At 41.4% G+C, this 21835-nt stretch overlaps 1 protein-coding gene across 1 annotated transcript; it reads left to right on the top strand.

Moving 5' to 3' along the window:
• Positions 1-1254: 1254 nt before the first annotated feature.
• LOC140346729 (F-BAR and double SH3 domains protein 1-like) lies at positions 1255-21019 on the top strand. Its single transcript, XM_072432916.1, has 21 exons — positions 1255-1305; positions 2270-2367; positions 2629-2674; positions 3007-3080; positions 3333-3477; positions 4113-4249; positions 4905-4962; positions 5034-5162; positions 5507-5629; positions 5764-5859; positions 5999-6115; positions 6853-6957; positions 12317-12472; positions 14401-14523; positions 14789-14872; positions 15950-16088; positions 16451-16551; positions 16636-16758; positions 18929-19082; positions 19154-19203; positions 20917-21019. Exons 1-21 carry the CDS (start codon positions 1285-1287, stop codon positions 20980-20982), a joined length of 2145 nt encoding a protein of 714 aa, XP_072289017.1. The 5' UTR covers positions 1255-1284; the 3' UTR covers positions 20983-21019.
• Positions 21020-21835: the final 816 nt, after the last annotated feature.

Below are 21835 nucleotides of genomic sequence, written 5' to 3'. Positions count from 1 at the left end.
ATGGCAGATATTTAGTTATTTAAATTATTTGATTGAAAACGTTCTGTATGTAGTGTTCTATTTGGAAAATATATTTTATTTTTTCAATAAAGTTTTAAATATTTATCATGACTCTGACTGTGTATGTATTGATATATATATATATATATATATGGTAGTCAAACCAGCAACCTTGTGTTGTGGAAATAAACCGTCCCAATGGCGCTAACCCTACTGGGCACAGGGAGATCGTTACGTTATCCCGGCGGACATCCTAATTTTTCCCCTCCATCCCTTGTTGGAAAATGGGAGGTTTTGTCTATAGGAGTTTTTGTTTATAAGAGTTCTTCTAATAACAGTGTTTTTTAAGCTTCCTGTAATCTGTTATCTGTCTTTTCCTCTGTATCTACCTGCCTTGTATCAATGAAATGTCCCCTGTGTGGACAATAAAGGATTATCTTAACTTATCTTATCTTATAACCACACAAAAATAACATGCATACTCTGATTAGGCGTATTCTTCTTACAACCATCCCGGTTACTTTTGTGGGCTGACATCCTTTCAGTTCATAAGCAAGTACTTAAAGGACACATATGCCAAATTGATTGCTTTTAGAAATATCAGGAGGTGTGTTTATCTTCACTCACCCGTGTTTGATGAATAATCCTGTTTAGTAAGTCTTCCCCCTCAGAGCCTCACAAAAAGCTGGCTTGAATTTTCAAATATTTGTCCCTAAACAGTAAAAGTAGAGCTCTGCTCTTCTCATTTAAAGGGCACATATTATGCTAAATGCTTTGGTGTTATAACATTGTCCCCTCATCAAAAACATACCTGGGGTTGTATTTAGCTTCATTTACGCTTTGTTTGATAAATCTTGTTTAATAAGTCCTTTCCCCACTGATCCTTTGAAATTTCCCAGGCATGTGTTGTCATAGTTAGAACTCCGCAGGAGAGTCGCAGTTGCCATCAGATTGCATTCATTACAACTGCGTACTTACATTAGCTTTTCTTTTGACACATCATTTGAAGTTCTAAAACATAAGATGCCACAATAAAGATACCTCAAGAGCTTGTTTTAAGATCAACAAAAATACAAATAATGCAGCCTATGTGTCCTTCAATCCAACTGCAACACAGCTTGAATGAAAATGGTATAATGGTATAATACTTTTCCAAACAAGAGGAGGCAGAGAAACGGAAGGGAAGAGAGGAGGTAGAGAGAAAAGACAGATCAGGTCAGAAGGGGGGGGGGGACACTGTGAGGAAGTGTTCATCAAAACCATAAGCAGAACGGACGAGCGAGGATGCAGCCGCCGCCCAGGAAGGTACGAAAATAAAAAAAAAAAGTAATATTTTTTAGATAAATCGTAGCAAGATGTTAAAGGTTAAGTGAAATTTCAAAAGAGTGTATAAATGTTGGTTCCTCTCCCACTTTGAGTAAATACCAGTGAGTTTTATGTTGACAGTATTAAATGGTTTGAACATTTGTGTTTCTTGCACCACTTCAAATATGTTTTTTTTCTTACCAATCGTAAAATTTAGTTACTCTTACTCTTGACTAGTAGTTTTTTCTTGGGTAATTTCCTGGACCAACTTGTATTTGAGTACAGGTAATATTATTGTGTAGTCATTTCATTCTCAAATTAGTAAATGTGTTGGTTACTTTACCCTTTATATCGCCAAATGTATGCCACAAAATAATGAAGTTAATAATTACAGGAGAAGGTCACATTCCAATAGTTTGTGTTCATGTTCTAGAATTTGATGACGTCATATTCTCTGATTGAGGACACGGACTTGTATAACTCGATTGGTGATTCACAGTTTTTGAAAGAAATATCCCAAATCTATTCACTTTGATCATACACAGATGAACTGCTTGTCTTATTTAGGACTATGAACTTTATTCTCCTTAAATACGATGTTTCTGAGGCTTGTGTGCAGAAAAGATGAATTGTTGCTAGGTGAGTTGAAGTGTGCTTTATCTCCCCTTGCCCTTAGCAAAAACGCTTTCTAAACTCTACACAGTCAGGGCAATAACAGAGAAACTACTTTCATTTTGCCGTATAATGTTGATTTAGGCAAAACAATAGCTCTACCGATGAAAAAAAACAAGAAACACATTTTCTAATTCTGCCAATCAGTCAGAAGATTGTGACACAACCTATTACATAAGCAAATATTTAAGTGTGTCATCCGTATAGTTAACTTAGACATACAAGCTTGGAGGAATTTGATTTGATTTGCACAAATTGAAGTCAAAAGCATGAACTCTCTCTATATGTTCAGGTAAAAGAGAGCCAGCAGGTCAAGCAGCTCTTCTCAGACCAGATCAGTAAATTGCAGAGTAAACAACACCAAGACACAGAGTTACTGGAGGAGATCAGGTACTACTACTACAATTATTACTACAAGAGTGTTTTATTAGGTATTTTATTTTGTATCAATTTGCTATTTTTTATGTATTCATTTCCACTCATGCTGTCTTATTGATTTGAAATGTCCTTCTTCTGCTGCATGAGGGAGGTTCTGCCGTTCATAGATTTTGAATTACATCACATTATTCGCTTGTACTTTGCTATATTTGAAACGTTGTTTTTGGAGCCAAAGTGCCCAAATCTGATTGTAACTCCCTGCTCTGCTCTCAGGTTGTTCACCAAGCAGCGGGCAGCCATAGAGAAAGACTATGCCCAGGTATGATTTATTCTGGTCTGGTGCTGTTTTTTCCTGGAAACGCTGCCATTGATCCCCCAGATACCCATTGAGTGTGGAGGCATCGTGGGTTGAAGTGGGAAGGGGTCGTGGGAAAGGCACATTTAGAACCAGATTGCTAAATGTAAGAGAGGTGTGTGAGCGGACATAAAGGTCATGGTTGTTTGCAGTGAGCATATTTATACATTACTTAAAACTCCTTTGAATTACGTGTTTTAGAACTTAAAATATGCTTATGTTTGGAAAATGCAAGTAGGGCCTGGCGGTTGCGTTTGTGTTACTGTGAGTGGGCTCATGTGCTCCTGTGCTTCCAGGCCCTGCAGAGGCTAGCTGTGCAGCACCAGAAGAGGGACTGGCAAAGAGGAAACTCAGACTCCATAACTTCTGGGTAGGTCCCCATCAATTCAAACAAACACTTAAAGAATACTTCCACAAAACCCCTAATCGCCCATCCACGCAACTGCTGTTGGGAGTTTGGGCGTTACAAAGATAGATTGAACTAAATGCATTATTTAACAACCTAAATAAACCTTAAAACCATCAAACATCTCCCATGCTTCCCTGACAATGCAATGATTAAGTCTATCCTTCTCTGGCCTTGCCGTTTGTAACATGGAGCCCTCATGGTGTCGTATTTCAGCAGTGTGTTTGGGGTCTGGAGATCCATAGTGGACGCCACAGCTCAAGTGGCCTCAGCACGGTTCTCTGCCTCTGAGGAATATCGTTCACTCACGCTGCACACCTCCAAAAGTCTACGCAGCGCCAAAGACAACCGTGCCAAGAAGGTGAGACCAGGACTGCTCTGAAATGAGAGCCTCTGGAAATGGGCAGTAGTAGTTGCCATGACTATTGGAAGTAACTAAACCAGAGTTTGTTCAGATCTTGTCAGTACATACATATTGTCTCCCCCATACTGCGTCTTTCTTCACCTCTGCCCGCAAATGCTTTCAATATTTTCGTGTTTTGTTTTGTTTGTTTCATGACAGACCTGGAGTAATTTTACTGACCAAATAGGACAAAATTATACTATGAGAAAATAGCTAAAATGGTTATCTTGTAACCTTGGCCAGAATCTTAAAAAAAAAGGGAATGGCCAAGGTAAATGTGTATAGTATATTTAGGCAATACCCTTTTTACTGATAGTAAACTAGTAGCGTACTCCCAAGTGCAAGCCTAACTTGTTATCTTGGCCTGCATCTTGACTGTGCTGATGGTAAATAAAGTTCTTCTGCATTAGAACTCCAGCCTCATGCATTTTCTTTAAACTTTCAGGCTACTTCAATTTATTTTACAACAATAATTAAATAAATCTGTTGTCAAAACAGTTACTGATACTTGGGTTGTATTTTCACCAAATACTTTTGAGCAGGCTAATCTTCCTATCTTTACCTCTACATGGCTGCTGCGCCCATTTATACAGGGAATGGAGCAGCTGCAGAGGATCCAGGCAGAGCTCCTGGACTCACTCAGGGAGCTCCAGAGCATCAAGAAGAATTATCACCAGCTCAGCCTTATCGCACACACAGCCAAGGAGAAGGCTGCCGATGCAAATGCCAGGTAACCGGCGTTTGCAAAAAAAAATCTGTTGTTACATTTACAAAAAGGAACAGAACATCTCACTGAATGGAACATGATCAGAGAGTACAGAAAATAAAAGATAACATAAGTCTTTATTTGTCCACACAATGGGGAAATTCCAATGTTGCAACACAAGTATGTACAGAAAAAAGGGCAGCAAAAGAAATCTTAAGACAATTAAGGCACATATAATTCAAAGTCCTATTTGGTCCAAATGTCAAATTTATAATTTTTCGATTAGAATGTCAGTCAAGTCCTTTATTGTTGGTACAGTTTGTGTCATCCATTTGTTTGTCATGGCCTTGTTCGCCGCCTCCAAAAGTTTACTCAGAAGTTATCCTTTCACATCGTCCATGGCAAATACATACACACAATTAAAAAAATTAAAAATCATTTACACAATTTTGATATTACTCCATTTGAAAGTTCAGATTTATATGCCTTAATAGCTTTTTCAGTCCGATGATTATTTAGCGTTGCTTTGTTACTACTCCTTATTTGTAAGTACCTGTAAAAGTCCTGTTCCTCTAAGTCAAAGGATTCTTGAAGATCTTAAATGTTGGTGAGTTATTTTCAGCACTCTAAAATTACTACTTGGCTTTATTAATACATTATAGTTTCATTTTTACTCCAGAGCCAGAAAGAGTGAACATGGCCTCTTTCATTTTAAATCATACAAGTTGATCACTAAGGTAACATACATTTGAATTTCATTTTAAAATAACTTTATTCACCGAAGTTAATGGAAATGACCTGTGTGCAGGTGACCACTCGTCTGAAGGAGTGTGACAACCGTTTGACTGAAGTACGGAACCAGTATCTGCTGACACTTGCAGCGTTACGAGCTCACCAGCAACATTACTACAGCCATGACCTGGCCTCAATCATGGAGGTAAGATAAGATACACCTTTATTTGTCCCGCAATGGGGAAATTCCAGGTAACGCTATCAATTAACTAATTAACACTGCTAACATGGAGGTAACAGGAATGACGTAGAGGTAACACAGCTGACATGATGAAGATAACTTTGGTGTCATGGAGGTAACCCTGATGACATTGTGGTAACCCAGCTGCTGACATGGATGTTACACAGTTGAATTGGAGGTGAAAGAACTTGCATGTACCAAGCCTTTCTGTGTGGAGTTAGCCCGTGTCTGGATGGGTTTCAAACTGGACCTTGCTGAAAGGTTATCAGTGACCCTTGATATAAAGTATGGTTATTTGTCCTGTGTAGCAGATGGATGGCAGTCTGTACGAGGAGCTGAGGGGACACTTCAGCCGGCTGTGTGGGACAGAGCTGGACACATGTGCGTCCACTCACTCACAGCACAGCCAGATCTGGGAAACACTCCGCAAGGTACATCCTTTCTATATGCAAAAGTTTAGACTAGAGGCTAGAAATACATCTATATTGATACTGCTACATAAAAGTACAGCTGAAATGGAAGTGACATTGCTGACATGGAAGTAACACTACCTCATGTTCTGCAGTTGACCAGAGAAAGGAGCGTCCAGCAGTTTCTCCATGAGTCCTCTGCCTTCAGCAACCCCCCTGAGTTCAGCTTCCAGCCTGCTCCCCGAGACCAGGTGCACTTCAATACTCATCTCTGTGTCTGTAATACAAGTCTGCACCCTGGAACAGTACTATGGGATGTCTTCTGTTTGGATAGATTTTACATTTGGCATTGGCTTCACAGAGTACCTGACACATGTATGGTACATGCAGGTGTGTATCCTCCAGGACGAACCTGCCACCCCTGATCAGAGCTGTCTGCAGCGGGAAGTGAGGAAATGGGCCTCCAAAGCAGCCAAAGATTACAAGGCCATCGCACACGGGGAGAGGGTAATAGCCAATGTTCTATTTTTGTGCCAAATTTCTCCATCAACTTTTAAGAGCTTTTGTCTAATAATTTTATTTCCTCTTTAATTAGCTTACCTATTGTTGTGTTTTATTATCATTTGATAATCATTTGTTTTTTTCATTTTTCTATTTGATGTTTGGATCAAGTACACAACTCAATAGAAGGTTTAAGAGGGCGGATTAATTCATTCATTAAGCTTAAATCATTTTGTGCAACGCAGAAGTTAGTTCTGGGCTGTAGAAACTCAGCGAGATGCCACTGCGCGCCGTGCTCCCCCTCCCGCACCCGCCGTGCTCCCTGTACGCACCCGCGCACGCACCCGCCGCGCTCCGCCCGCACCTGCCGCCTAATGTTGGCCTAATGCTCGTTGCTGACAGAAAATATTACGTCTTTTCAGCTTCAACCCATTTTGAGATGATCCCTAAGTGTTCAAACTTATTCACACGTGCATTTAAGCACCTGTCCATGCAACACTTCTCTGATATTATTTCTTGAAATAAAATGTAAGGTGAATATCCTCAAATCAAGTAAATATAAATAATCTAGGTATTCATTTTTTGCAGTTATGTGGAATTTTGTATTTGAAAACATTTAATCACTGTAATCATGTGATAGGCATATAGGTCAAGCTTAAAATGGCCCTGGCAATAGAGAGAACTTAATGAAGCTTTACTGTGATTTAAGCATGTTAATGAGGTCTGCCGTGCTTTGTGCTCAGGCCCTGGAGCTGCTGCAGAGCCGTCTGAAGCTTCTGTCTGGAGAAACTTCTGTTAGTGTGGAACAGAAGATCACAGAGGTGCAGGACACTCTCAGGAAGGCTCAGGTACAACAATCCATCCATCTGGCCCATGAGCTGTCTTGGAGAGAACAGATGAACGCATGACTTGGAGGTGAAGAGTGGGGAGACATTGTTTTTATTGGCTCAACTTAAGTAGATGCTGATTTTCAAATATGAGGCACCTCTATGCATGGATGAGAACAGGGGGGTCTGTGGGTGGTTTAAAGGAGCAGCATAAGCCACTTTGTGACTGGCGCTGGTCTCAATTTGCTTTGAAATGGTTATTTTAATGGAAAAGTGGATCTCCGTGCTCAGGGCCTGGCTCTGGGTCCACGGTCAGAGGTCTGCTACGAGAGCCACTGGAATCACCCAAACATAACTCATGTTTTCTTAATACATCAAATCAAACCTAACCATTGTGTTTTTTATCAGCAATTGACAAAAAGAGGTTTATTAATTCCAACTATGTGGCGCTGTGAGATGTGGCTGAAGCTAGAGTAAACAGGAAACTACTTCAGGTCTATCATCATATTTTTCTGCATTTATTCCACTTCTCTGTGCCTCTGCACTGCATTTGAACGTCTGTTTATGTAATGCATTGGGTTTGGATAATGTTAAATGCACTATGCATGGCACCATGCTGCGCTGAGATGAACAGGAAACATCTTATACTAACATGTGCTAGCTTTGTTTTGCTGAGTCTGTCGGCTCAACAATGGATTTATAAAAAAAATCTGGATAGGTTATAGACCATTCTCAACCCTTGTCACTGATTCCATGACTTGCACGTAAGAGACGTTCACGTGTGGCAAAAAGGATAGAGTGCACAGTTACAACAGGTCGCTTTTTCTCCTGAAACTCGTGCATATGCATTTGTTGTCCAGAGAATTAATACACATGAGAATAGGGCAATGTTTCCTGAGTTTTCATTGGTTAAAGAGCATCATTTGATGCTTCCCAACCAAAACAGAGAGAGTTTCAGTGCCAGTGTGGCATGTCAGGGTGTTTTAACTTTAGCTGTCACTGTTAAAACCAAATCAGAGAACCAACAATGCCACCTGGGCATTAATGGGCCCAGGACCATATTCAAAATATTAAAAGAAAGGCGCACAGATTTGTTGTTGAAAAGAGGCACATAGACATTTTTAATACAGAATATGATTTATTTATAAATTAGTCTCAGTGAACGGGTCAAGAAAAAGGCATGGTGGCAGAGCATGCTATTCCCTTCCCATGACCTAGCGGCGGAGCAGATAAGCTGGGCCTAAAATGCAGCTTTCCTTTCACCTACCGCTGAGAAACTTCTGCTGCGCACCCTTGACTGGCAGCGGACATGGCTAGTTCAGCCGGCTACACACATATTGGGACCCCAGCGTCCAGAACTACCAGTCGCCAAAGCAAAATCCAGGAGTTACCCGCTTGTCGTGGGGCATGAGCCTCGCCACACTTTAAAAATTAAATGTACATTTGGATGATTATACATTGAAAATATATGTAAAAGCTCAACATATAATTTAAAATAACGAGAAATACTGTGATTTATCTCTAGATCAAGTCAGAAATTTAAATTTTGTTTATGTATGTTTTGTCTGAATCTGTGTCTCTTATCCGATCACCTCCCTTTGGTTTGTAGCCCCCATTGTAGCTCCTCCTTGGTTAAAGCAGACCTCTTTAGCCTCTTTACTCTAGAGGTCTCTTTAGACCTCTAGGCCTCTTTCGATCACTTAAACCATTCCAATCCGCTCCAAAGCGAACCAGTGGAAACAAGCTTTAAATTCTAAATGACTGTGGTAAGACGGTGATTGATTGCCCGGCTCCTGTACGGTGTACATTTTAGGACATTGTCTTTCCTCGTTGTCACTTGTCGTTTTTTAGTCATTTGTCAGTTGTCATTTTTCGTTCGACTTTTTACTTTGTCATTTCTCATCTTCGTTTGTCGGATGAGAACTGACAAACTTTTTAGTTTGTCATTTCTCTTCCTCCTTCGACTCTTTTTACTTTGTCATTTCTAGTCTTCGGTCGACGAGGATGAGAACTGACAAACTTTTTAGTTTGTCATTTCTTATTCTCCTTCGACTTTTTTTACTTTGCCATTTCTAGTCTTCGTTGGACGAGGATGAGAACTGACAAACTCTTTAGTTTGTCATTTCTCATTCTCCTTCGACTCTTTTTACTTTGTCATTTCTAGTCTTCGGTCGACGAGGATGAGAACTGACAAACTTTTTACTTTGTCATTTCTCATTCTCCTTTGACTCTTTTTACTTTGCCATTTCTAGTCTTCGTTGGACGAGGATGAGAACTGACAAACTTTTTAGTTTGTCATTTCTCATTCTCCTTCGACTTTTTTTACTTTGTCATTTCTAGTCTTCGTTGGACGAGGATGAGAACTGACAAACTCTTTACTTTGTCATTTCTCATTCTCCTTCGACTCTTTTTACTTTGCCATTTCTAGTCTTCGTTGGACGAGGATGAGAACTGACAAACTCTTTACTTTGTCATTTCTCATTCTCCTTCGACTCTTTTTACTTTGTCATTTCTAGTCTTCGTTGGACGAGGATGAGAACTGACAAACTTTTTACTTTGTCATTTCTCATTCTGCTTCGACTCTTTTTACTTTGTCATTTCTAGTCTTCGTTGGACGAGGATGAGAACTGACAAACTTTTTAGTTTGTCATTTCTCATTCTCCTTCGACTTTTTTTACTTTGCCATTTCTAGTCTTCGTTGGACGAGGATGAGAACTGACAAACTTTTTAGTTTGTCATTTCTCATTCTCCTTCGACTCTTTTTACTTTGTCATTTCTAGTCTTCGGTCGACGAGGATGAGAACTGACAAACTTTTTACTTTGTCGTTTCTCATCCTCCTTCGACTCTTTTTACTTTGTCATTTCTAGTCTTCGGTCGACGAGGATGAGAACTGACAAAGTAAAAAGTTTGTCTGTTCTCATCCTCGTCGACCGAAGACTAGAAATGACAAAGTAAAAAGAGTCGAAGGAGAATGAGAAACGACAAAGTAAAAAGTTTGTCAGTTCTCATCCTCGTCCAACGAAGACTAGAAATGGCAAAGTAAAAAGAGTCGAAGGAGAATGAGAAATGACAAAGTAAAGAGTTTGTCAGTTCTCATCCTCGTCCAACGAAGACTAGAAATGGCAAAGTCAAAAGAGTCGAAGGAGAATGAGAAATGACAAAGTAAAGAGTTTGTCAGTTCTCATCCTCGTCCAACGAAGACTAGAAATGACAAAGTAAAAAAAGTCGAAGGAGAATGAGAAATGACAAACTAAAAAGTTTGTCAGTTCTCATCCTCGTCCAACGAAGACTAGAAATGGCAAAGTAAAAAGAGTCGAAGGAGAATGAGAAATGACAAAGTAAAAAGTTTGTCAGTTCTCATCCTCGTCGACCGAAGACTAGAAATGACAAAGTAAAAAGAGTCGAAGGAGGATGAGAAATGACAAAATAAAGAGTTTGTCAGTTCTCATCCTCGTCGACCGAAGACTAGAAATGGCAAAGTAAAAAGAGGTGAAGGAGAATGAGAAATGACAAACTAAAGAGTTTGTCAGTTCTCATCCTCGTCCAACGAAGACTAGAAATGACAAAGTAAAAAGAGTCGAAGGAGGATGAGAAACGACAAACTAAAGAGTTTGTCAGTTCTCATCCTCGTCCAACGAAGACTAGAAATGACAAAGTAAAAAGAGTCGAAGGAGGACGAGAAACGACAAACTAAAGAGTTTGTCAGTTCTCATCCTCGTCGACCGAAGACTAGAAATGACAAAGTAAAAAGAGTCGAAGGAGGATGAGAAATGACAAACTAAAGAGTTTGTCAGTTCTCATCCTCGTCGACCGAAGACTAGAAATGGCAAAGTAAAAAGAGGTGAAGGAGAATGAGAAATGACAAACTAAAGAGTTTGTCAGTTCTCATCCTCGTCCAACGAAGACTAGAAATGACAAAGTAAAAAGAGTCGAAGGAGGATGAGAAACGACAAACTAAAGAGTTTGTCAGTTCTCATCCTCGTCGACCGAAGACTAGAAATGACAGAGTAAAAAGAGTCGAAGGAGAATGAGAAATGACAAACTAAAGAGTTTGTCAGTTCTCATCCTCGTCCAACGAACACTAGAAATGACAAAGTAAAAAGAGGTGAAGGAGAATGAGAAATGACAAACTAAAGAGTTTGTCAGTTCTCATCCTCGTCCAACGAAGACTAGAAATGACAAAGTAAAAAGAGTCGAAGGAGGATGAGAAACGACAAACTAAAGAGTTTGTCAGTTCTCATCCTCGTCGACCGAAGACTAGAAATGACAGAGTAAAAAGAGTCGAAGGAGAATGAGAAATGACAAACTAAAGAGTTTGTCAGTTCTCATCCTCGTCCAACGAACACTAGAAATGACAAAGTAAAAAGAGTCGAAGGAGGATGAGAAACGACAAACTAAAGAGTTTGTCAGTTCTCATCCTCGTCCAACGAAGACTAGAAATGACAAAGTAAAAAGAGTCGAAGGAGGACGAGAAACGACAAAGTAAAGAGTTTGTCAGTTCTCATCCTCGTCGACCGAAGTCTAGAAATGGCAAAGTAAAAAGAGTCGAAGGAGGATGAGAAATGACAAAGTAAAAAGAGTCGACAAACGAAGATGAGAAATGACAAAGAAAAAAGTCGAACGAAAAATGACAACTGACAAATGACTAAAAAACGACAAGTGACAACGAGGAATGACAATGTCCTAAAATGTACACCGTACTCCCGGCGGCGCGGGCAGGTGGGCTTTAAAAGCGCTCCCTTCTCTTTGCTCCCCAGGAGCGGCACTGGTCACGCCGCTGTTGCTGCGCCGTTGCTCCGCAGCCGTTGCTGCGCTGTCGCTTCGCACGCTGTTATTTCCGCTGTTCTGCGCTGTTGCTTCGCCTGCTTCGCTTAGTGCTTAACTGTTGTTCCTGTGGTTTTATTTACGGTTTCCTTGCTCTACATCGCTACTTTTACTGTTCTTGTCGCTCCTACACTGTCGCTCCTACATTGTCGCTCCTGTTACTGCTCTTACTGCTCTTACTGTTCTTACTGTTCTTACTGTTGTGGTTGTTGCCGTTTTATCTATTACTGTGGCCGTTTTCTACATTTTAATCTGCTCCTGTTACAAATAAATTAATGTGTATTTTAAAACTGTAAAGTTGCAAAATAAATACTCTTACTTGGAACCTGGCTCTGTATTGGTAAACGTACCTGTGTGCCTTGGGAACCCCACTTAATATACTATTCTCCCGGTGAAATTCCGGGGGTGGCGTTGTTGCAACCTTCTAAATTAAAATCTATTCTGACTGCCGTACTGCCACATGTGTAACTTGCTTGAAGCAATAAAAAGGGCCCAAGCCAGTAATGTATGTATTTGTTCTTACTGTTACTGACATTGCTGTGTATGATGTGTCAGCTGAGCAGGGTGAAGGCAGAGGCCCGCCTTCAGCTCCTGTCCCACAGCGTGCTCGGGACAGACGTCTGTGTGCAGCAGGCCCTGGACACCGCCCACGAGGAGCTGGAGAGAGAGAGGAGGCTGAGCGAGAGCAGGAGGTCCACCGGGAACGCACAAGTATGGCCTGCTCACTCACATCAACACGGAGCAATATATGGCTTTTAAAGTTTATTCAAGGGAAATCATGCTGTAGGTTTTGTTTTTGGGAGTGTCTACAGAGCCGCGGCGCGCGGCCGAAACTGCTATGTTATTTTGTGCCGCGGCTCCTGAAGCTGCTGGGCTATTTGACCGCGCCGGGTTAGACCGCGCCGGGTTAGGGTCAGGGTTAGGGTTAGGGTTAGGGTCAGGGTTAGGGTTAGGGTTAGGGTTAGGGTTAGGGTTAGGGTTAGGGTTAGGGTCAGGGTCAGGGTTAGGGTTAGGGTTAAGGTTAGGGTTAGACATGAGGCTATGGCCGTGCCGCGGCTCCTGAAACTGCTGGGTTATTTGACCGCGCCGCGGCTCTGCAGCCACGGCCTTTGTTTTTCTTTCTTAAACAGTTTTGGGTCAAGGTTTACAGCTGCAAAAAGCGGACTTCCATGTATGGGCTATTATTGTTTAAATATGGGTATTGACATGTTTTAACTCTACATGTATGACCCAGAGTCTGAAGTTTTGGAAAAAGCAGGGTGGCCTTTAACTATTTATCGACACACCTGTAAAATCACCACTTTGGTGGCTAGAGGGAAAGTAGATTGTGCTGGCAGGATTCTTGAGAATCAAACTGCTACGTGACATTAAAATAAAAGTTGTATAACAATTTTATGCATGGCTTCAATACATGAGGCAATTTTAAATGTTCACACACACACACACACACACACATTTGGCTCTACAGTGGACAGCATCCAAGAGCAAATGGGCATCAAACCCTGGCCTTCAAAATAATTTGAGTTAAATTGAGTTTGAGGTTTTGAGGGAGAAACAAGGAGCACTGAAGATGGCAAAGGCGCAGAACCAGTGTCTAGACAATTGATTGCCAGCGTCTCTCTGCAATATGCAAGTTCTACAGCCTGCAGGACCAGATAGAGAGCGAGAGGGAGCAGTTCAAGGCTGGAGGCCATGACCAAGTGTCCATGACCAAACAGAACCTGGAGGATCAGAAGCAGGTCTTAATGAGATTTGGACCACAAGAAGCAATAGACAACAGCTCTCCAGAATGACTTGAGAGAGGAGTGAGAGAGGAGCTGAACAAACAGCAAACACCAAGTCGAAATTAACATGGGAGAGTTGAGGGCGGAGATTACTGCTTTGCAAATTGAGCTAAAGAGGAGAAAGGGAGTAATCAGCAGCTGCAGGAGAGAAGTGAGACTCACTCAGAAGTGAACACATAGATCCTCGTCTGTAGAAGATACAATGATAAAAACAGCATGGATGAGCTTAACACAGAGATCACGGCAGTTCAAAATGAGCTAAAAGAGGAATAACAGCTGAAACAGAGTCTTCAGGGAGAACTATGTAAAATGCAAAATGATTAAACAAACTCTGAAGACCCAGTATGAAAGATCTGCAGAGGAGGCAATGGTTGTTCAGAAGAACATGGAGGAGCTGACGATGGAGATCACAGCCCTTGAAAATGAGCTGAAAGAAGAACAACCAGGCACTGCAGGAGGAAATCTGCCACCATAAAAATATGCAGATGTGCAGTCTGTGGAGGAAGCTCAGAAAAACCTGGAGTAATGAGCTTCATCTGAAAACTCTGAACAGCGCTCGACTGGAGAGAGAGGTGACGGAGACCAGGGAGTATCTGGAGGAGCAAAGGAGCAAACACCAGGAGGAGCCGTCACGAGGGTAAGCTTTGGAGGAAATGAAGAACAATTCAAAGAGCGAGCAGGGGTCTGAGCCTAAGCAGACTGAGCCTAAGCAGTTCAGGAGGAAAATCACATTTGTCCTGAGCCCAAATTCAACTCCACAGATCAGCACAACGACAGACCTGGAGTGTACCTTAAACTTAAGTCCTCATAAAGGCTGAAATTGAATATATCATTGAGTATATCTTGTATTTGCAGGAGGAAGACTTTGAACTGACAGAACTGGAGGAGTTTGAGGAGGCAGACATCTTTGAAGACGCTGCCTCCTCTGCTGCTCTGTGTGTGTACCCCTCCTCCTGCAGGGTCCTCTACAGCTACCAGGTAACACTTGGGGTCTGGGAGAAAAAGGTTTTGAGAAAGATGTAATAAACAAGAAAACTTCTTGGATGCTAAGCAAGGGCAGGCCTGGGTGGGAGTCCGCTTAGAATACCAGGGGCCACAGTGGGGCAGCAGAGGATGTGCTGCTTCCATCAGTTTGTTCCAGGGCATCTGTGGGCACAAATATTGGCGTCCAATATCAAATGGCCTTGAAAGAAGAACTTGTGGGACCATAATCAGAATCCTGTGGACTGGTTCCGTTGTGCAGGCGTGTCAGTCTGACGAGCTGTCCGTGATGGAGGGAGAGGAGCTTCAGGTGGTAGAAGATGGAGACGTGGAGGACTGGTTAAAGGTACTATATTGAACAATCCCTAGTCGTGTGGAAAAGGAGGATGAGCGGGTCCTGAACCTTAGATGACGTGCTTAAAGGAGCCTCTCTTGAAGCGTAATGCGGTTTAAGGTGACATTTTGCTGCAGACAGATCTTCGTTATGAGCCGGTCAGGGGGACTGGTCGGAAGTACAGATTGTGGAAGATTTTCACAGGTTCTACTCTCTCATCTAGTATTCCTATTGGCCAATCCATTGGTGCTTTGCAATAGTGACAAAAAATGAATATTGATAACAATATAATAATATTCAGACAAAATTTTAATAATGCTGCTTGGTTGAGGCTTAAGTATCACATAATACATGAATAGACCATAAAGGTAACCACAGAAGTTCAGAAATATAACTTAATTCCCTTATTCTTCTGTCTCATTTCCAATCATTTTTATTGTTGAAAATATTTTGATATCTTATTTTTAATATCTCCAAAACAGCATTGGTTATATAACCCTTTTTTCTTTATATCTCCCACCTCTACAACCCAGTATACACTATTTAGGAAGACATATCCTAAATTAAGTTCTACAAATATTGAACCTGAAATTTTTAAATTATAGTTATGCTTTACCATCGTTATGTATTTATCCAAACACACCACAAAATCTGCAGATTAGCAATGATCTTTTTACTTGCAATTTTGCCACCATATAAAACTAAAGACGGTAAAGAGGGACAATGGGCTGCTCTGATGTCATGTGAATCCCGGTACAAGTATAACCTGTTGATTTCATGACATTTACAGTATGTTTTTGTACTCTTTCCATCATTTTTCATTTGAGCCACTTTCTGTTCAAATTCGATACAGTGCATCAGACAACTGTTAAGCACAATCGCCTCACAGCAAGAAGGGAAGACATCTCCTCTCAATGTTCTGAGCATGATCAAATATGTGAGGGCAAGAGAGTTCACCGCAAGTCCTCCTTTATACCAGCATTGTGTTTAAAGTCAATCTAAAATGTCTCTCTTAGTGAGATTTTGAACCTTCTATGACCATGTCTTTAACAGCTCAATTTTTGTACATGTTTGCTGAAATTCGGTCAGGTGTGCAACTCATGTGGCCAGGTGGGCTATGTGCCAGAGCGCTACGTGCAGTTCTTGTGTTTACCAGCTGAGGACCTCACCCCTCTGGATGTCTCCTTCAGCTCCACTTCCTGCCACAGAGAGACCAGGGCCAGTCCAGGTTAGTGATGGAGTGAAACCTCTGCTTCAAATTGAAATACAGTTTTGAAGCACTAACTGTTAAAGAGAATAGCATTATCTGTTGGCTGTCTGCCTAAACTGCATGTGATATATACATAAATGCATAAATGCATAAATACATATGATACAAGTCACGTGGGCTGAGAAAGTAGCTCAGGTGCAGGTCATTTTTTTAATTTTTTTCACAATTCTGCAAAGACCCGGTTCGCAAACCTGTCCAACTCACCCTAACCTGATGTGTAATCTGTATTTTATTTTCTTCATTTAATGAGGATAACTCAAAAAGAAAAGTCTGGTTTGTTGAATTTCAGGAGCTTTGTTTTCTGTTTGTTTTTTTCTCAGGATTGGCAAGAGCTCTTTACTCCTACCAAGGCCAGAGTGCAGAGGAGCTTTCGTTTCAGGAGGGGGCACTCATTCACCTTATTCGATGTAAACATGGAGAGGTAGGCAGCTGCACACTTCCTGGCCCTGTTTGACTGTTTAAGTACATCTACAGTTGTTGATGCTATGTATTTTGTTGTGTTGAGGTGGACGATGGTTTCTGGGAGGGCGAGTTGGAGGGACACGTGGGTCTGTTCCCCTCTTTGTTGGTGGAACTTCTGGAGGATGAAGCAGAGGAAGAGGAGGATGAGGACGAAGAGCAGGAGGAGGTGGGTCTGATGGCCGGGCTTCTGGAACTTTTCAAGGCCTAGATCTATCAGCCACTTTGCTTCTAAAATCAAAACTATAGACCACCTATCCAAACATGCCCCCATCTCCAACAAACAATGAAATTGAGATTTAGATTATTTCCTGTGAAATTATGAATTTATTACTAAATATGTCACACTGACCAGGCTGTATTTTGATCATACAATAATTGCATTGATTTTGAGAGGACTTAGTGAACAAAGAGGAAAAAATATATATAAACTGCGCAACTGATGAAATAAAAAATACAAAAGTATTATATGCAATAGTTCATAAAAATCTGCAGTTTTCCCATATGTGAGTGAGACCAACTCCAAGGTAACACACAGAGGAGGGGCTTGACATTGACAAAGTCAGTTATTTTTGACCATGTTGGTTACTGAAGGACAAAACCAGAGATAAGATAAGTAGGAGCCATCATGCCACACACCCTCTGTGTCTCACCTGTGTCCTCCTGCTCCTCTCTTCCTCCTCTGTGTGCACCTGGTGCTGCCGTGAGCACCTCCTTACCATGTCAGTCACGAGAGCTTGCGGTGCCGGTGTGAGCACAAAGCGTCCTTTCCGTGTGTGTTCCCCTATATAAAATTTTGGCGAAATCCCAAGTAATTTTGTGTATTTTAATCAAATCAAATCAAATCAATTTATTTTTGTAAGGCCCAAAATCACAACAACAGTTGCCTCTGAGGGCCACAGGGAGAAATGAATCAACAATGTCTGTGGTGGCGATGAAGTCAGACAATGTCTGTGGTGGCGAGGGAGTCAGACAATGTCTGTGGTGGCGAGGGACGATGTCCCAGGGTCCTCTGTCCTTAGACTCTCCTTCTCGGCCAGGAAAAACTACAAAAAAAACCTCTTTGGGAAAAAAGCGTAGAAACCTGGAGGAGTTCCAGTGAAGGAGAGATCCGACTCTCACAGACGGACAGACGGACACGAGGGAGACTGGAGCTGGACCCACTCTTCAGGCAGATGAGGGACCGACTGAGGCGAACTGGACCCACTCTTCAGGCAGATGAGGGACCATATATTCATTTTAATGAATTTTAGTTATACTATTTTAGCTGGCCATCATCCATTCACTGTTACATGATGTGGTTTTATTATTATTTTTTGGCCTTGAGTTTTGCTGCACTGCCCCTGCACCACGCACATGTCTTCTGCTGTGCACTGAGAAGCTCCAGCCTCCAGATAATGCTTAGACTGCAAACTTTTTTTCCTCTGTGATGCTAAGTGGGAACCACTTCGGGAACCACAGACATAGGTAATGCGTGGCTTTTTGAGTCTGTCTCTTCTCCTCCTCCTGCCAAACCTTATAAGGAAATTGTGGTCTGAAAGTAGCCTACATTAGAGATGTAATGTAGGTCTCCTCGGCTCTGCCTCTGCTGTACCTGCTGCTCTGGTCATGTTTGTGCTGCTCTGACACCGAGAAGGGCTTTGAGGTTGTCCACAACAGTGATACATTTCCACAGTTTCCCTGCTAATCTGAGCGACCTCACAGTAACAGCAGTGGCCCCTCTGTTGAGAAAGTCCTGCCCTCTGAGTTTGACACGTCAGTCTGACAGATTATTTTAATAGTTGCATAAACACCATAAACTGATGTATTAATTGAAATGATCATTTTAATGTTAAGGGTGAAATTTTTAATTTTAAATAATTCATTATCAAAACCAATTTAATTAATTAATTGACCATTAAATACATCAATTGACCATTACATTAATTCAGTGATTTTAAAATTAATTAATTAAACATCAAATTTATTCATTGCAGAGTTAAATGCAATTCATTAATTATACTATTCAGATTGATTAAATGACAGTATTTAATCATCTAATTTTGTGTTTAAATGCAAATCCACCGTACTTTTAGAGGGTATAAGGCATATATACCTGTGTACCAAGTAGACCACACCTCGGGCTTCAACTGCCCCTGCTGCAGACCGGGTTAGCACGTTTTTGAACAGAGTGGAGTCGCACTTTGTTGTTTGGATTTTGACTCGCGAGTTGTTACCATAATATTTAGTGAGAGTCAGAACTCTGGAATCAAGGAGATGGATTAAATCTGCAGGATTACTCCAGGCACAGTATGCTATTCAGGAGTATGAACCACAAACATGACATTTTGTCTCCTCAGCATTTACCAACTCCCACAATGCCTTCATGTTCCCCCCCTGTCCCGCTTCCACTGAGCACTGAGACAAGTGCAGTCGCTGTCTTGGCTCTCCCTGGTGGAGCGAAGGACAGAGAGCAGACACCTGAGCCTCCTGGGCAGTCTGACCAACACACCAGTAAGTACCATACTGTTCAAGCACAGTGCCTCTAACCTTGTGTGATCATTACATCCTCTGCTTCTGGTTAGATCCTGAGAGCAACAGCCCTCCAAGTTTGTCCACCCCTCGCCTGAGACCAGTGAGTCTGAGACCTGCTTGTTAAAGGGGACAGTTTTCCCTCAGTATCTTACTCAGAGTTGTATTTTGATTAATTCATGCATTTTTAGGTAAACCTTCATTGTTGTACATTTGAGTGCTCAGAAATGTCTGTTTTCTAGATAGATGGAGGTAGGCCTCCATCTATCTCCACCTTCTGGACTTAGCTGCAATTCTTTGATAAATCTCCTCATCATACACACTGGGTTTAAAACTATTGTTACCACTGCCAATAAGGGATCATCTCAAAATGGGTTGAAGCTGAAAAGACGTAATATTTTTTGTCTTTTTGTTGCTTTGAAGCTTCAATACATCGTTGTGGCAGTAATTGTTTTGAAATGCTAAAAAACTCTATCAGCAACGAGCATTAGGCCATTAGGGCGCGGAGCACGGCGGGTGTGGGCGCGGAGTACGGCGGGTGCGTGCGCGAGGGGCAGGCGTCGCCGTCGCCAACGCGGCTGGTGCAGAAAAGTTGGAAAAGCTTTTTTGCGGCAAGACGCGGCGCAGCAAATGATCAAGAGATCTGGCTCGCGTAACGTGCCTACGCACTGACCGGAAGAAGGAAACAAAACAAACCCACATGAGGTTTCGGCCAATCACAGAAGACGTGAGATTCTCACTGTGACAGAAGCATGTGTTCCGCTTCTGTCATTCTGACATCACGTCTAAGGTCTAAACACACGCAATTGACAATTACAGGTTTTGACAAGAAACATTAGTTTCACACTCTCTCATCCTCTTAAGACTATCTCAAACTGGTCATCTCACAGCTTGGGTTGAATGGGATGTGCCGTAGGGCCCCATAGGGCCCGTGGACCATGTGGATTGAGTAAACAAACATGCACGACAGGTGACATTATTTGGAGAGTTCATAACTTCTACATATAAACTTACCAAAGGGTGTTCAGGGATGTTCACTAGAGGTGAGCAAGGTCTATTAAGCTACTATCGTTTTATCAACGCGTAAAATTTTATGTGAAGCCAGAATTTTTTTTTTTAAGTCTTTTGAGGGGGGGAGGGGGTCCAGAGAGAGATGAAAAATATTAAGTCTTTTCAGCTTCAACCCATTTTGAGATGATCCCTAATGTAACTGCCATACATTTTACAAGGAATAGTATTTGATGTAACTATTTTGGAAGTGCATCACTATTGTGTAATATTTTGTCAATCATGACAAAAAGGACTAGTATAAAACAAAGTAAAGCTTAAAGAATAATATGCTTATCTGGTATGAAGTCATCATTTGTGAAAAAGTTATCTAAAAAGACAAAAAAAATGTCCTTGGGGGCATCTCACATCAGAGAGCAGTCCAGCTGTCATTCTCTGACCTCACACATTTCCATGACATGCGTTGCTGCCTTCTGTGGTTCTCTGTGCCACTGCTCCTGAAAGCCCTGCCTGTGCATCGTTTCACTCCTGTAGGACTATGGCTCTGATGTGTAAAGCTCTTGTGTGGTTGATTGTTAAGCTCCACTGTCCACTCAAACTCAAATTATTCAAGCAATCAAAATCCAATTTTGAGTAAGCAAAAGGCGGGGGAAACCAGTATAAAATGGTTTAAACAAAGGTGAGTACTTAAATTACATTAGTTAAATTACAACATGGTCAAAAAATATGTTTCATAACTGATCACCCTTAAATTCCAGTGACGTCCATGGAGCATAAAGTCTAACATGATCCTGTTTGTTGTTGACAGTGTCGAGCACCACCTCCGCCCCCCACCCTCAAGACCTCTTGCCCCATCCACAAGACCTTGCCCTGACTTTCTGGATCAGTCCATGTGACTTTCATGAACTGGTATACTGAAGATGTTTCTGCTTATGACACTAACTTTATTAATGCTGAATGGGATTTCTCTTCCATCCTTATTGCATAAGTGTAATCCCTCATTTGTCCAGAGCGTTATTCTGTCTTTTTTTTCTGAGTCCAGACAACTGAATCTTGTTCTACCTTATTTCATAAATTACAATGTGGAATAGTGCTTTATTAGCTTTATTCTCATTTACGAATAACCCCTATGTTTTACATGATGAAACAAAGTTTATAATTACATTTTGTCTTTTAGGTTTTTTATCGAACAGTCCATTCACAAAAAGTTTTGCTTTTGAATTTTGGGAAAATGGGAACAACATTTTTTGTTTAAAGGACCTTTTTTCATGTGATAAAGTAAAATCTGTTTCGCCCCACTACAGATATATTGTAAAAGTATCTTTTCCGGTGAAAATTAGGCCATTGTACGCTCTCTGCATCTAATTAGATGCAGGTAGCGAGACTGTACAGTTAGAAACACTCAAGACAGAAGGATGGCTCATTTAGTAGGGAAAGTGCAGAGCTGCATGTGTGCTGCCACATTAACCACTCAACCACTGGGCAGCACTCTGGTGTCTAAGGTTCTGTCATCACTTGAGCAACATCTGAGCAGTAGTGAACAGACTACAGGTGAACTAAAATATTGGATATTGTTGATAGGGAAATTAGGAGGAAGCAGAGGATAGTGCTCAAGTTGCCATACTTTCCCTCTGCATAGTTGCTCCACGGCAGTATAGCTAAAACTGTTATTTCATTTCTTAACTGGCCTGACTCTAAGCCATTTCAAAGAGGAACGTTTTAAGCCT

This window comes from Eucyclogobius newberryi, unplaced genomic scaffold, assembly GCF_026437365.1.
Source record: "Eucyclogobius newberryi isolate DKJ021-1_F unplaced genomic scaffold, fEucNew1.0.hap1 SCAF_11, whole genome shotgun sequence".
Taxonomy (NCBI): domain Eukaryota; kingdom Metazoa; phylum Chordata; class Actinopteri; order Gobiiformes; family Gobiidae; genus Eucyclogobius; species Eucyclogobius newberryi.
This window is presented reverse-complemented; position numbering and strand designations above follow the sequence as displayed.